Source organism: Pelophylax lessonae (genome assembly GCF_965119305.1).
Source record: "Pelophylax lessonae genome assembly, chromosome: 9".
NCBI classification, from domain to species: Eukaryota; Metazoa; Chordata; class Amphibia; order Anura; family Ranidae; genus Pelophylax; species Pelophylax lessonae.
Genome location: NC_138776.1, coordinates 250,276,864 through 250,289,415, shown reverse-complemented (window position 1 = coordinate 250,289,415; position 12,552 = coordinate 250,276,864). Strand labels below are relative to the sequence as shown.

General features: G+C 48.7%; 2 protein-coding genes across 2 annotated transcripts in view; one reads left to right on the top strand and one right to left on the bottom strand.

The window, feature by feature from the left end:
- LOC309564361 (uncharacterized protein) overlaps positions 1–12,552 on the bottom strand; it is a 1,000,117-nt gene that overhangs the window by 226,077 nt on the left and 761,488 nt on the right. The window lies entirely within an intron of this gene.
- LOC309562725 (uncharacterized protein) overlaps positions 147–12,552 on the top strand; it is a 13,661-nt gene continuing 1,255 nt past the window's right edge. Inside the window, exons 1-6 of the mRNA XM_082267012.1 lie at positions 147–329; positions 2,945–3,109; positions 3,196–3,319; positions 4,051–4,148; positions 4,240–4,437; positions 9,691–9,796. Coding sequence (XP_082123138.1) covers positions 246–329; positions 2,945–3,109; positions 3,196–3,319; positions 4,051–4,148; positions 4,240–4,437; positions 9,691–9,796 — 775 coding nt within the window. The 5' untranslated portion in view covers positions 147–245. The remainder of the gene's footprint in view (positions 330–2,944; positions 3,110–3,195; positions 3,320–4,050; positions 4,149–4,239; positions 4,438–9,690; positions 9,797–12,552) is intronic.

The window sequence follows — 12,552 nt, the reverse complement described above, 5'->3', positions numbered from 1 at the left end:
TGGCAAAACTTTCCTCAGACGGCCCAAAAAATACGCACGTTCCTTAGAGTTATGTGACTGGGGCATTCGATTGTAAGCTCCTCAGGGGCAGTGACTGATGGAGGAGTCTAGGGGTTTTGTTATTTACGTTTAGCATGGACTAAATTTATGTGTTCAATAATTCTTCTGTGTCCAGATTTTGTATCGGCTTGTATCACCAAAACAGCCTCAGTGAAAGTGACTACGTGTACGAGGACAGGGCCTGCATGAGGATGGAGAAGGAGCGCGGTCACATGACGGAGAGGATATTAGACCTCACTCTGGAGATCATCTACCTGCTGACCGGAGAGGTGAGGAGGATTCTGGGAGGTCACATGACATCACTCTTATCTCTATTAATAACACACAGACCTGACCGGAGAGGTGAGGAGGATTCTGGGAGGTCACATGACATCACTCTTATCTCTATTAATAACACACAGACCTGACCGGAGAGGTGAGGAGGATTCTGGGAGGTCACATGACATCACTCTTATCTCTATTAATAAAACACAGACCTGAGTGGGCGGGAGCCTCCTGGCTTCTACTGCTTGTGTGGGTGGGATGGGGATGTACCTGACCTCCGAGATCACGCTCTCCTTGAAGTGGGAGTTTACAGGCTCCTCTATGTTAAAGCGGAGTTCCACCCATTTTACTCACCTGTCCAACGGTCCAGCGATGCGGCCGCCCGAAGCTTCGATCTTCTCCCTCGGCGCCGGCATCACTGCTGTGGGCACCCGGCTGTGACAGTTTGCTGCTTCACAGCCGGGTACCCACTGCGCATGCGCGAGTCACGCTGCGCGTCTTGATTGGCCGGCAATCTTCTGGGACCTCTGACATGTCCCAGAAGATTGCAGGGAGGGAGGGGGAGAGGAGAACTTCCGCTCAGGGCGCCGCGGCGCTCAGAGCGGAAGTGGGAGCGGGTACCTGTCAAAACTAGGTACCCGCTCCCCCCCCAAAAAAATGACATGCCAAATGGGGCATGTCAGGGGGTTAGGACCTCCTAAAGCGGAAGTTCTACTTTTGGGTGGAACTCCGCTTTAAGTCTACTGAGTTACTGCAGCCTAGCATAGAGGGGCTGTTAGCTTATAAATGAGATTGCATCTCCTTTTCATGTACCACAGTGAAAAATTGGACTCATTAAAGCATCGTGACTGCCCCCTTGTATGTGCCCTTCTGACCCTCCAGCGTGTGCCCTCCTGACTTTCCCGGTGTGTGCCCTCCTGACCCCCCCCCCCCCAGTGTGTGCCCCCCTGCCCCCCCCCCCCCCCCGGTGTGTGCCTTTCTGACCCTCGGTGTGTGCCCTCCAAAGCCGACCCCCATCAGTGTGTGCTTTTCTGACCCCATACTGTGCCCTCCTTACCTCCATCGTGTGTACCCTCATGACCTCCCTGGTGTGTGCCCTCCTGACCCCCCCCCCCCCAGTGTGTGCCTTCCTGACCCTCCCCTGGTGTGTTCCCTCCCACCCCCCTGGTGTGTGCCCTTCTGACCCCCACTAGTGACACTTAGTCCTTTGCTATATTAATCCCTGTACTCTGTCCTACTATCTAACGGCCTCTCTACACTGCTCTTCATCCCACTGACCCCTGTACATTGTCCTGTTGCCCCCTGTCCTCTGCCCTACTTACCCCCTATTCTCTGTTCTGTTAACTCCTTTCCTCTGCCCTGCTAACCCCCTGCTCACTGCTCTACCGTTCCCTTTACACTGCCCTACATCCTACTGACCTCTCTACACCGCTCTACCAACTACTTACCTCTGTACACTGCCCTATTAACTACTGACGTCTGTACACTGCCCTACATACTACTGACCTCTGTACACTGCCCTACATACTACTGACGTCTGTACACAGCCCTACCTACTACTGACCTCTGTACACTGCCCTACATAATACTGACCTCTGTACACTGCCCTGCATACTACTGACCTCTGTACACAGCCCTACAAACTACTGACCTCTGTACACAGCCCTACCTACTACTGACCTCTGTACACTGCCCTACTAACTACTGACCTCTGTACACTGCCCTACCTACTACTGACCTCTGTACACTGCCCTACATCCTACTGACCTCTGTACACTGCCCTACATCCTACTGACCTCTGTACACTGTCCTACCTACTACTGACCTCTGTACACTGTCCTACCTACTACTGACCTCTGTACACTGCCCTAAATACTACTGACCTCTGTACACTGCCCTAAATACTACTGACCTCTCTACACAGCCCTACAAACTACTGACCTCTGTACACTGCCCTACCTACTACTGACCTCTGTACACTGCCCTACCTACTACTGACCTCTGTACACTGCCCTACATACTACTGACCTCTGTACACTGCCCTACATACTACTGACCTCTGTACACTGCCCTACATACTACTGACCCCTGTACACTGCCCTACATACTACTGATCTCTGTACACTGTACATTGTATGATGCGTTAAATACATTTTTGTGCGCAATACCTTATTTTCTGGCAGTGCCCCTCCCAAGACTAGACTCTGCATCTGCCCCTGCCGGAGAGGTGAGGGGAGGAGCATTCTAATCTCAAGTATATTTATTTATGGTCAACATATTTTAGGGGAATTACAGTACCGCTGTTTGTTAGAAGTCAGCACTGAGAGTCTGTTTGTTAGTGTTCAGAAGGAGCTACATAAAGCAAATCATTGGTGTTTAAAGGTTACTTACCGGAGCGAAATAGCACAGGTCCTGTGGGGCTACCTTCTGCCTCCCAGGTCTCTTGTTAATGAGATTGCATCACAACCATGTTGGTACCATTGGTCAGACTGTCACTCCATCTAGTGGTGCTTGACAGATGACTCTAGACCCAGGGCACTGGACAGAAAATTGTCCTTAGGTGCTCGAGTGCAGCCTGGGCTGGACGCGTTTAATCTGACTTTTTTTTCTTTATATATAGAATTATATAGCTTTCAAGCTGTCAAATGGCTTAGTCGCAGCCAATTTAAGGAATTCACAGAGCCCCTTCACAAAGCCTCCACCTCCCGCTCTGACACCTGAAACAAGCAACGACAAAAAGATTCAAGAGGTCACCAACAAGATGATTGAGCTGCTGACAGGAGAGGTGAGCGGTGACGGGAATTCTGGGACATTATCCAGTAACAGACAAGGGATGTGTCTGGATGGTGACTGTATCATTGTGTGTGTCAGGTTCCTATAAGGTGTCAGGATGTCACTGTCTCATTTTCCATGGAGGAGTGGGAGTATCTAGAAGGACACAAAGATCTCTACAAGGACGTCATAATGGAGAAGCGGTCGCCCCTCACATCACCAGGTAAGAGGAGACTTTCATTTCTTGTAAAGGAGAGAAGAGTATTGAGGATCCTCCTAGATACACACATCCTCTGATATAAAGACATAGAAACAATGTATTAAAGCGGAGTTCCGGCCACAGAAAAAAAATTTCAGTGAACATACCCCCGGGACAGTCAGGGCTAGTACATTCCACAATGGATAGCCTCTGATCTGTCCCGGTTCACACTTACCTGCAAGAAGAAATACTTACTTTTAAAATTTCTTCTCCAGCGCTGCCATCTCAGGTGTGGGCAGCTTGAAGCCAGCGCGATCCTCTTCTGCGTCCTCTTCCGTCCTCTTCGGTCCCACGATGCACTGCGCCGGCCGCGCCGTCACTTCCGGGTCTGCAGCGTCATCCCTGCACAGCTTCCGGGCATGCCCAGAAGCTGTTTAGCAAGGTATGACGGCGCCTGCACCGGAACTGACGTCGGGGCCGGTGCAGGCGCATTGATTCCTCGGAGCGATGACGTTCAGCTCCCAGGAATCATTGCAAAGCGGAAGTGACGGCGCGGGCCGCGGCCGGGGAAGGAGGAAGTGGATGGTAAGGTGAGTATATTATCCTCTCTAAAAAGGTAAGTAAAAAAAAAAAAAAAAGGCCGGGAATATCCAATTTGGCCTCAGGAAAGGATAAGGAAGCGGATGCCATAAAATCTACAGGCATGATTTTGTGGCCGGAACTTCGCTTTAACTCAGTGTGTGTGTTTCCTACAGATGGATCCAGTAAGAGAAATACCCCAGAGAGTTCTCCCAGTCCTCTGTATTCCCGGGACTCCACACAGGAACATCTCAAAGTCCCATTTGAGGATCAGGTATGAGTTCATTGGAGTCTTTGCAAACATACCGTGGCATATCCAAAGGTTTGAGGGACCCCAGTCAATAAAACTGTTTTGTGTTTCTTAGGCTGAACGTCTGATTAATGTTAAAGTTGAAGTCACAGAGAGAGAAGAAGAGATGTATTTGAGGACTGATGTGCAGTGTAAGGAGGAGAAAGTGCCTACAGGTGGATCCAATAACAGAAATACACCAGAGAGATGTCCCCGTCCTCTGTATTCCCGGGACTCCACACAGGAACATCAAAGGATCCTCCAGTATTATAAAGTAAGCTCTTACTAAACATTAAACTGTATAGTGTATTGGTTTCGTTTAGATATAACTGGATTAATTAATTCAGGAACTGTTTGAGGCCCCGTTCACACTGGGGCGATCCGACTTCCCCGGGCGACCACACAGGTCGCGCCGCGCTGCACGCACCGTGACCTCGGAGCGGCCGGCACGGACTTCATAACATTGAAATCTATGCAGGTCACCCCAAAGAAGTTCCGGACCCTTTTTCTAAGTCGGAGTGACTTGTGTCGCTCCTATTAGAACGGGTCCACAGCTTCTGTATGGCAGGCGACCTGTCAAGCGACCAGGTTGCCTGACAGGTCACCCCAGTGTGAACGGGGGCTGAATCCCAGTTCCCTTTATTATTTAAAAGAAAATACGAAGTGGCACAAGCTAATAGCACTAAACTAAAAGGTAGTCAATGGGGTAGCCATATAGGCTATCATAAAAGTCTTTTATAATGAAATAGGAAACAGTCGATGCGCTCAGGGCCAGCCTAATGGGGAGCGGAAGCAATCTCCAAATATGAAAAGAAACAAAGAGAGAAAACAAGCGCCTCTGAGTAAAGACTGCAGTATTTATGTCAACGGGTCTGTGGTAGTGAGCCCTTATAGATCCCCAGCTCAGGATTCCCCAGGGCGCGGAGTCTAAGTCCCAGCCTGCTTCTTCACCAGGGCCCCTGATGGTGGGGATGGACTTGCAGCAGACTGGAACCAGGTCGCTGCCCCCAGGTAGGCCCAGCTGAGGATGTGGAGACCGCTGGTGTGTGCAGAGTAAACAGGAAACTATAAGGAGATCCAAGAGACAAGCCGAGGTCAGGACAGGCAGCAGACGTACATAGACGGAGAAATGAAGCCGGGTCGGTACACAGGAGATCAGATACAATAGCCAAGGTTACAGGGATGGGAGCTCAGAGAACAGTGAAGTTGCTCAAGCAAGGAGCAGTGCACTGAGCATGTGTATATATAGGGAAGCAAACAGGGAGGTGACCCAGGAAGTAATTGACAGGAACAGGATATAACCCACAGTGGAGCAGGCGACGCCCATAGAAGCCCAAACACCACATGTGAAGGAAGGCAAGACAGAAGCACTGCAGCAAGGAGGTAAGAATATACAGACAAAACTATAGGCTAACTTGTGACAATTTAAGTGGCAAGATACATTAAAAACTTACATCAGGGTAAGTAAATGTAGGTAAGGTGGGTCCTTCCGGCATCCATTTACGGCATGGGGTCACCGCTGGGGGTCTGTGTTCCTCTTAGTCCTTCCTGTCCGGCAGGAAGTGGAGTGGTGTCACTGGCACGGAGTTGAGGCTTAGACCGCAGGGTGGAATGCAGGGTGAGCCGCAGTAGCTGTCCACAGAATCATCCGGCGTGATGATGACGCGTTTCCGAGCATGCTCAGTGCTCGGAAACGCGTCGTCATCACGCCGGAAGATTCTGTGGACGGCTACTGCGGCTCACTCTGCGTTCCATGCCAGTGACACCACTTCACTTCCTGCCGGACAGGAACAGGAAGGACTGAGAAGAACACAGACCCCCAGCAGTGACCCCATGCCGTAAATGGATGTCGGAAGGACCCACCTTACCTACATTTACTTACCCTGATGTAAGTTTTTAATGTATCTTGCCAATTAAATACTTCAGTCTTTACTCAGAGGCGCTTGTTTTCTCTCTTTGTTCCCTTTATTATTTAGACATTTTATCTTATTCTTGATGACCAACTTGATGCCAACAACTCTTGACACCTCAGATGTAAGATGTAGTAGTTGCAAAAACTGGAATGATTTTATCTGCACAACCCAAAATTACTCCAATTAGACCCCCCCCCCCCCCTTGCCAGAACCACTGGAGGCCATCATCATACGAAAAATGAAAAAAGTGTGGCAAGACTTAAAAAAACTTCCATAAAAGGGTTACTAAGGTGGGACAATAAATTCCACTTGCAGAAGTCTTATTTACACTTGCTTCAAAATGTGGCAGGCGTTTGACACACTTTTTTAAAGCACTCTGAATGCCAATCAAAGCCTCTGTCACTAAATTAAATGGTTACCTTACAGTCCTGTTCACACCTTGTGTTTGCTTCACTTCAAAAATGATCCCCCATGTCACTTTTTTGGTGCTTCAAAGTGCCTCCAAAGCCTTCATAGAAATCTATGACAACGCTCGCTAACAGCACCTGCAGCTTTATTCAGAGTTAGTTTTGTTTTGTTTTGGAGGTATTGCAGGTATGAGATATCCCAGAATGCACTGGGAAACCAACATGCGAACTGGAAAGACATCAACAGTCACTTCTGGTTAATGTGTAAATATTCTAGAAGTATTCTGGTGCAGATGTCACATCTGGTGTGCATCATGGAGCAGCAGGAAGGTGAGCCGGGTCTGGACTGGAGTGGAGCAACTAGCAGACGGTATACATATAGCAGAAGGTAAACGGGACTGGAAAGTGACGACTGAGAGGCGGAGGATCAGCAGAGCTGGGAGACCAGAGCAGTGGAAACTAGCAGATGTCACACGTGGTGCGCACCGGGTAAGAAATAGAGTGGGAGGAGAGAGAGGAGGATCAGAAAACCAGAGGATCAGCAGAGCTGGGGGTTACTACTGAGTAGGGGATAAGCAGAGCTGGGGTTACTACTGAGTGGGGGGATCAGCAGACCTGGGGATTGATACTGAATGGGTGATTAGCAGAGCTGGGAGTTACGGCTTAGGGGGATCAGCAGAGCTGGGGGTGACCAGAGCAGGAGAAACTAGCAGATGTCACACATGGTGCACACCGGCGAAGAAATATAGTGGGAGGAAAGAGAGGAGGTTCAGAAAACCAGAGGATCAGCAAAGCTGGGGGTTACTACTGAGTAGGGGATAAGTAGAGCTGGGGTTACTACTGAGTGGGGGGGGATCAGCAGACCTGGGGATTGATACTGAATGGGTGATTAGCAGAGCTGGGAGTTACGGCGTAGGGAGGATCAGCAGAGCTGGGCGTCCAGAGCAGGAGAAACTAGCAGATGTCACACATGGTATACACCGGCGAAGAAATATAGTGGGAGGAAAGAGAGGAGGATCAGAAAACCAGAGGATCAGCAAAGCTGGGGGTTACTACTGAGTCAGGGATAACCAGAGATGGGGGTCACTACTGAGTGGGGGATAAGCAGAGCTGGGGCTACTACTGAGTGGGGGGATCAGCAGAGCTGGGGGTTGATACTGAGTGGGGGATTAGCAGAGCTGGGAGTTACCACTTGGGGGGGGGGGGGGAGATTAGCAGAGCTGGGCGACCAGAGCAGGAGAAACTAGCAGATGTCACACATGGTGCACACCGGCGAAGAAATATAGTGGGAGGAAAGAGAGGAGGTTCAGAAAACCAGAGGATCAGCAAAGCTGGGGGTTACTACTGAGTAGGGGATAAGTAGAGCTGGGGTTACTACTGAGTGGGGGGGGATCAGCAGACCTGGGGATTGATACTGAATGGGTGATTAGCAGAGCTGGGAGTTACGGCGTAGGGAGGATCAGCAGAGCTGGGCGTCCAGAGCAGGAGAAACTAGCAGATGTCACACATGGTATACACCGGCGAAGAAATATAGTGGGAGGAAAGAGAGGAGGATCAGAAAACCAGAGGATCAGCAAAGCTGGGGGTTACTACTGAGTCAGGGATAACCAGAGATGGGGGTCACTACTGAGTGGGAGATAAGCAGAGCTGGGGGTTACTACTGAGTGGAGGATCAGCAGAGCTGGGGTTACTACAGAGTGGGTGATTATCAGAGCTGGGAGTTACTGCCTAGGGGGGGATCAGCAGAGCTGGAGGATACAACTGAGTGGGGAATCAGCAGTGCTGGGGGCTACTATTGAGTGGGGGATCAGCAAAGCTGGGGGTACTACTGAGCAGAGCATCTGCTGAATGAGGGTACTAATAAGCTGGGAATCTGCAAAACTGTGATACTAATGAGCTGGGGATCTGCTAAACAGGGGTACTAATGAGCTGGGGATCTCCTGAGTGAGGGTTCTAAGGAGCTAAGAAACTGCTGAGTGAGGGTACTAATGAGCTGGGGTTTTACTGGGCCTCTTTAAACAAATAGAAAATCAACACACACAGGGCATTTGCCAAACTTCATTAAAGCTTCAAAAAAGCATCACAGAAGCATCAAAAAAATGTCAGAAAAGCATGTTGAAGTGGTAGGAGCTTTATATTTCGGTAGATGTTCTCCTACGGTCTCAACTCCACTCCACATGCCTATGTTGTCAGTGTAGGAGAAACAGGACTCCTTTGCCTTTGAAATGAAATGACTGCTGTTGGGGGCAGTCATGAACTCCACCCTAGGAATATAAAATTAGATCCTTACTCATTTAAAGCGGAGTTCCGGGCACAAAATTGCATTTCTACAATTTAATGCATGGTCTTCCTAACCCTTCGCTGAGCCAGAATTGGATATTCCCATTGTTTTTTTTTTTCCCTTACCTTTTTATAGAGCTTTGTATACTCACCTTTCAATGGACTTCCTCCCTCCTGAGCCTCGGCTCTACCCGTCTCTTCCGGTCCGCAATGCGTCCTGGGAGCTCTTACTCGGCGCTCCCAGGATGCACTGTGCAGTGACGTGGGCGGGCGACCGCTCTTCTCATCGCGTTATTTCCAAACAGGAAATGACGCGATGTTAGGCGGAGCCCAGCGCGGACGGCGCCATATTTAAATAGGTCGACAGAGCACATTGCCAGTAAGTTCGGCGGGGGGTGGCTTTATAGGGGCGGCAACTTCCTCTAACATTGCCGTCCCTATGGAAACCAGTACTATGCCGATCACATAGTACTGGGCATGCGCGAGATTTCGCGCTGGACTCACAGGCCTACGCCCACTCGATTCAGGAAGAAGGGAAGACATTTCCCCACATCGGACTCGGCAATCCACAGCAAAGATGGCGGCGCACATCAGAAATTTTATAAAGTAAGACTTTATTGTTGCAAACACATTATTTCACCGTAACTAACAGGATTAGCGGATGTATCGAGGTGTAAGGGTGATTGTTAGGGGGAGATTAAAATAAAAAAAAACGATTCTGTGCCCGGAACTCCGCTTTAAGAGGCTGGTAAGCATTTGAGACCACCACTGTCCCAGGTTTTGGTGGATTGATCTTTGAAGGCCCGAGACATCAGCTACACTTTAGAAGATCTTGATTGTTGACATACTGTTAGGTGGTGGTGGTGGTCGGTGGTGTTTGACTGGTTGTTGGTGGTGTTTTCTTATGCTAGTTTGTGTTTTACTTAGGATGGAAATGCAATTAAAGATGAAGTGAAAATGGAAGCAGAAGAGCTGTATGTTACAGATGATGATCCATGTAAGAAGGAGGAAATCCCTCAAAAGATCAGCCCAGGTGAGTAATAAACAGTAAATCCAGAGAAGAGTCCCAGGTTCTCCTTGTTCAGTCACTACAACAATCTCTTCTTCTCCCCCCTCCTCTGTCAGTAGACAGTAATGGGGGGACAGTATGAGCCCAGTGCGGGAATCAGGAGCCATCAGCCTCTATTAGACTCCGGCTCTCCTCCTCACATCAGAAGCCATCAGCCTTTGAGGAGTTTAACTGTTTCCTTAGAGCAGGGGTCTCCATACTTTTTAGTATTTGGACTACATTGTGAATTTACAAATATTCACAGGTCTAAAAATGTATGTTTTGTAAAAAATCTCCCCTCACATCCAGGAATGCCTATCATAGTCCCCCTTTACATCCAGTAGAACAGGGGTGTCAAACTCAATTTAATCGCGGGCTGCATCAGCATTATGATTGCCCTCAAAAGGGCCGGTTGTATCGGTAAGACTAGATGTCAAGAGCATCCCCTACACTTACATAAGACGTCAAGAGCCTCTCCACCATCAAAAGTTGAGTCCCCCACCCTCCCTTACATCACAGTGCACCTCCCTTGTGGTGCTGCTGGGAAGAAGTTGCAGGCATTGCTGGAAAGCAGTTAGTATAAGGTCTGGAGCAGGACTGGAGCTCTCCTGCAGCTACAGGAGAGGTGCGAGGGCTACATAAAATGGCCTGGAGGGCCAGATTCGGCCCGCAGGCATTGTGTTTAACACCTGTGCAGTAGAGTCTACCAGAGTCCTTCCATACATCCAGGAGTGTCCATCAGTGTCCTCTCTGAAATCCAAGAGTGTCCATCCGTGTCCACTCTTAGATTCAGCATGCCCATCAGTCTCCCACCTTACATCCAAGGGTGCCCCTCAGAGTTCCTTCTCACATTCAGAAGTGCCCATCGGGGGACTGGTGAAGGGTCATGGCTGGCTGGCTGGCAGTGGATGCGCCAGCCTTCATATTACGAAACACACACCACTGCCCGATTATTGTCACAGGCAGTTGCAGCGGGCCAGATAAAATCTTGTAGTAGGCCAGATGTGGCCGTAGTTTAGAGACCCCTGCCCTAGAATTAATAAAAATAATTTTTTTACTGACTGTGTCCCATTAGGGAGTTTTTCCTTCACTTCCTGTGCCAGAGATACAACAGAAAGTGAGAGGAAAGCCGGTGTTCTACCCAAAACTCCAACTTGCATAGAACTCCAACCACGTCACTTTCGGTGACTCTACACCAGGAATAATTGGAGATTTCAACTACTTGGAGTTTTCACAGAACAGGCAGGAGCGTATATACTCCGGTATAATGAGTGGATATTTTTAATCTGCCTGCTAGTAACCAACAATATGGCTGCCTCCAAGGCGTCAACAACTAGCGGGCGGACTAACAATGTCCACTCATTATAGCGTGTACTGGAGTGTATAGGCTTTTGTGTTCTGTGAAAACACCAAGTGGTCGAAATCTCCAATTATTCCTCGTGTAGAGTCAACGGAAGTGAAATGATTGGAGTTCTCGGCAAGTTGGAGTTTTTGGCAGAACACTGGCCATTGATGGTTCAAATCTCGGCCGATTCACAAGATTCACACCATCTACAGGCAGGCAGATTGTACCCAAGTCGATTAAAGAATCGACTTGGGTGCAACCAGCATGTTGAATTTCCAGCATGCGATTATTGCCAGTGTTATACCCGCTAGCAATAACCCCTCTGTTCTCCTCCCTGCTCTTTCCTGCTGGGAGAACACAATAGCTCTGCGGGAGGAATCTCCCCAGCAACACTGGCTGTATTGATGGGGGAATGGAAAAACTTTCTTTGGTTGCAGGAAAGAAGATCACATCATCTATGGCCTGACAAAGTCTCTCAAAATGAGAGGAAATCCGTTTTTAAGCCGGCCATAGATGGTTCCAATCTCGACTGGTTTAGCAGGGACCGGCTAAGATTCGAACCATCTATGGGAAGGCTGATAGGTACCTAAGTTGATTCATCGATTGACTTGGGTACAATCAGCATGTTTAGAATTTCACTAGTGGCTAAAGCCATTAGCAATAATCACTATGTTCTGCCAGCAGGGCGGACTGCTTGAAGAACACAATAGCCCTGCAGGAAGGATTATCCCATCAGCACTGACTGTGCTAATGGGGGAATCCAGTAATTTTCTTTCCTGCAACCACAGGTTGCAGGAAAGAAGATCACATTATCTATGGCCTGACAAAGTCTCTCAAAATGAGAGGAAATCTGTTTTTAAGCTGGCCATAGATGGTTCCAATCTCGACTCGATGGCTCCAATCTCGGTTTAGCAGGGACTGGCTAAGATTCGAACCATCTATGGGAAGGCTGATAGGTACCCAAGTTGATTTATTGATTAACTTGGATACAATCAGCATGTTAGAATTTAACTAGTGGCTAAAGCCATTAGCAATAATCACTATGTTCTGCCAGCAGGGAGGACTGCTTGAAGAACACAATAGCCCTGCAGGAGGAATTATCCCATCAGCACTGACTGTGCTAATGGGGGAATCCAGTAATTTTCTTTCCTGCAACCACAGGTTGCAGGAAAGAAGATCACATCATCTATGGCCTGACAAAGTCTCTCAAAATGAGAGGAAATCTGTTTTTAAGCCGGCCATAGATGGTTCCAATCTCGGTTTAGCAGGGACCGGCTAAGATTCGAACCATCTATGGGAAGGCTGATAGGTACCTAAGTTGATTCATCGATTGACTTGGGTACAATCAGCATGTTAGAATTTAACTAGTGGCTAAAGCCATTAGCAATAATCACTA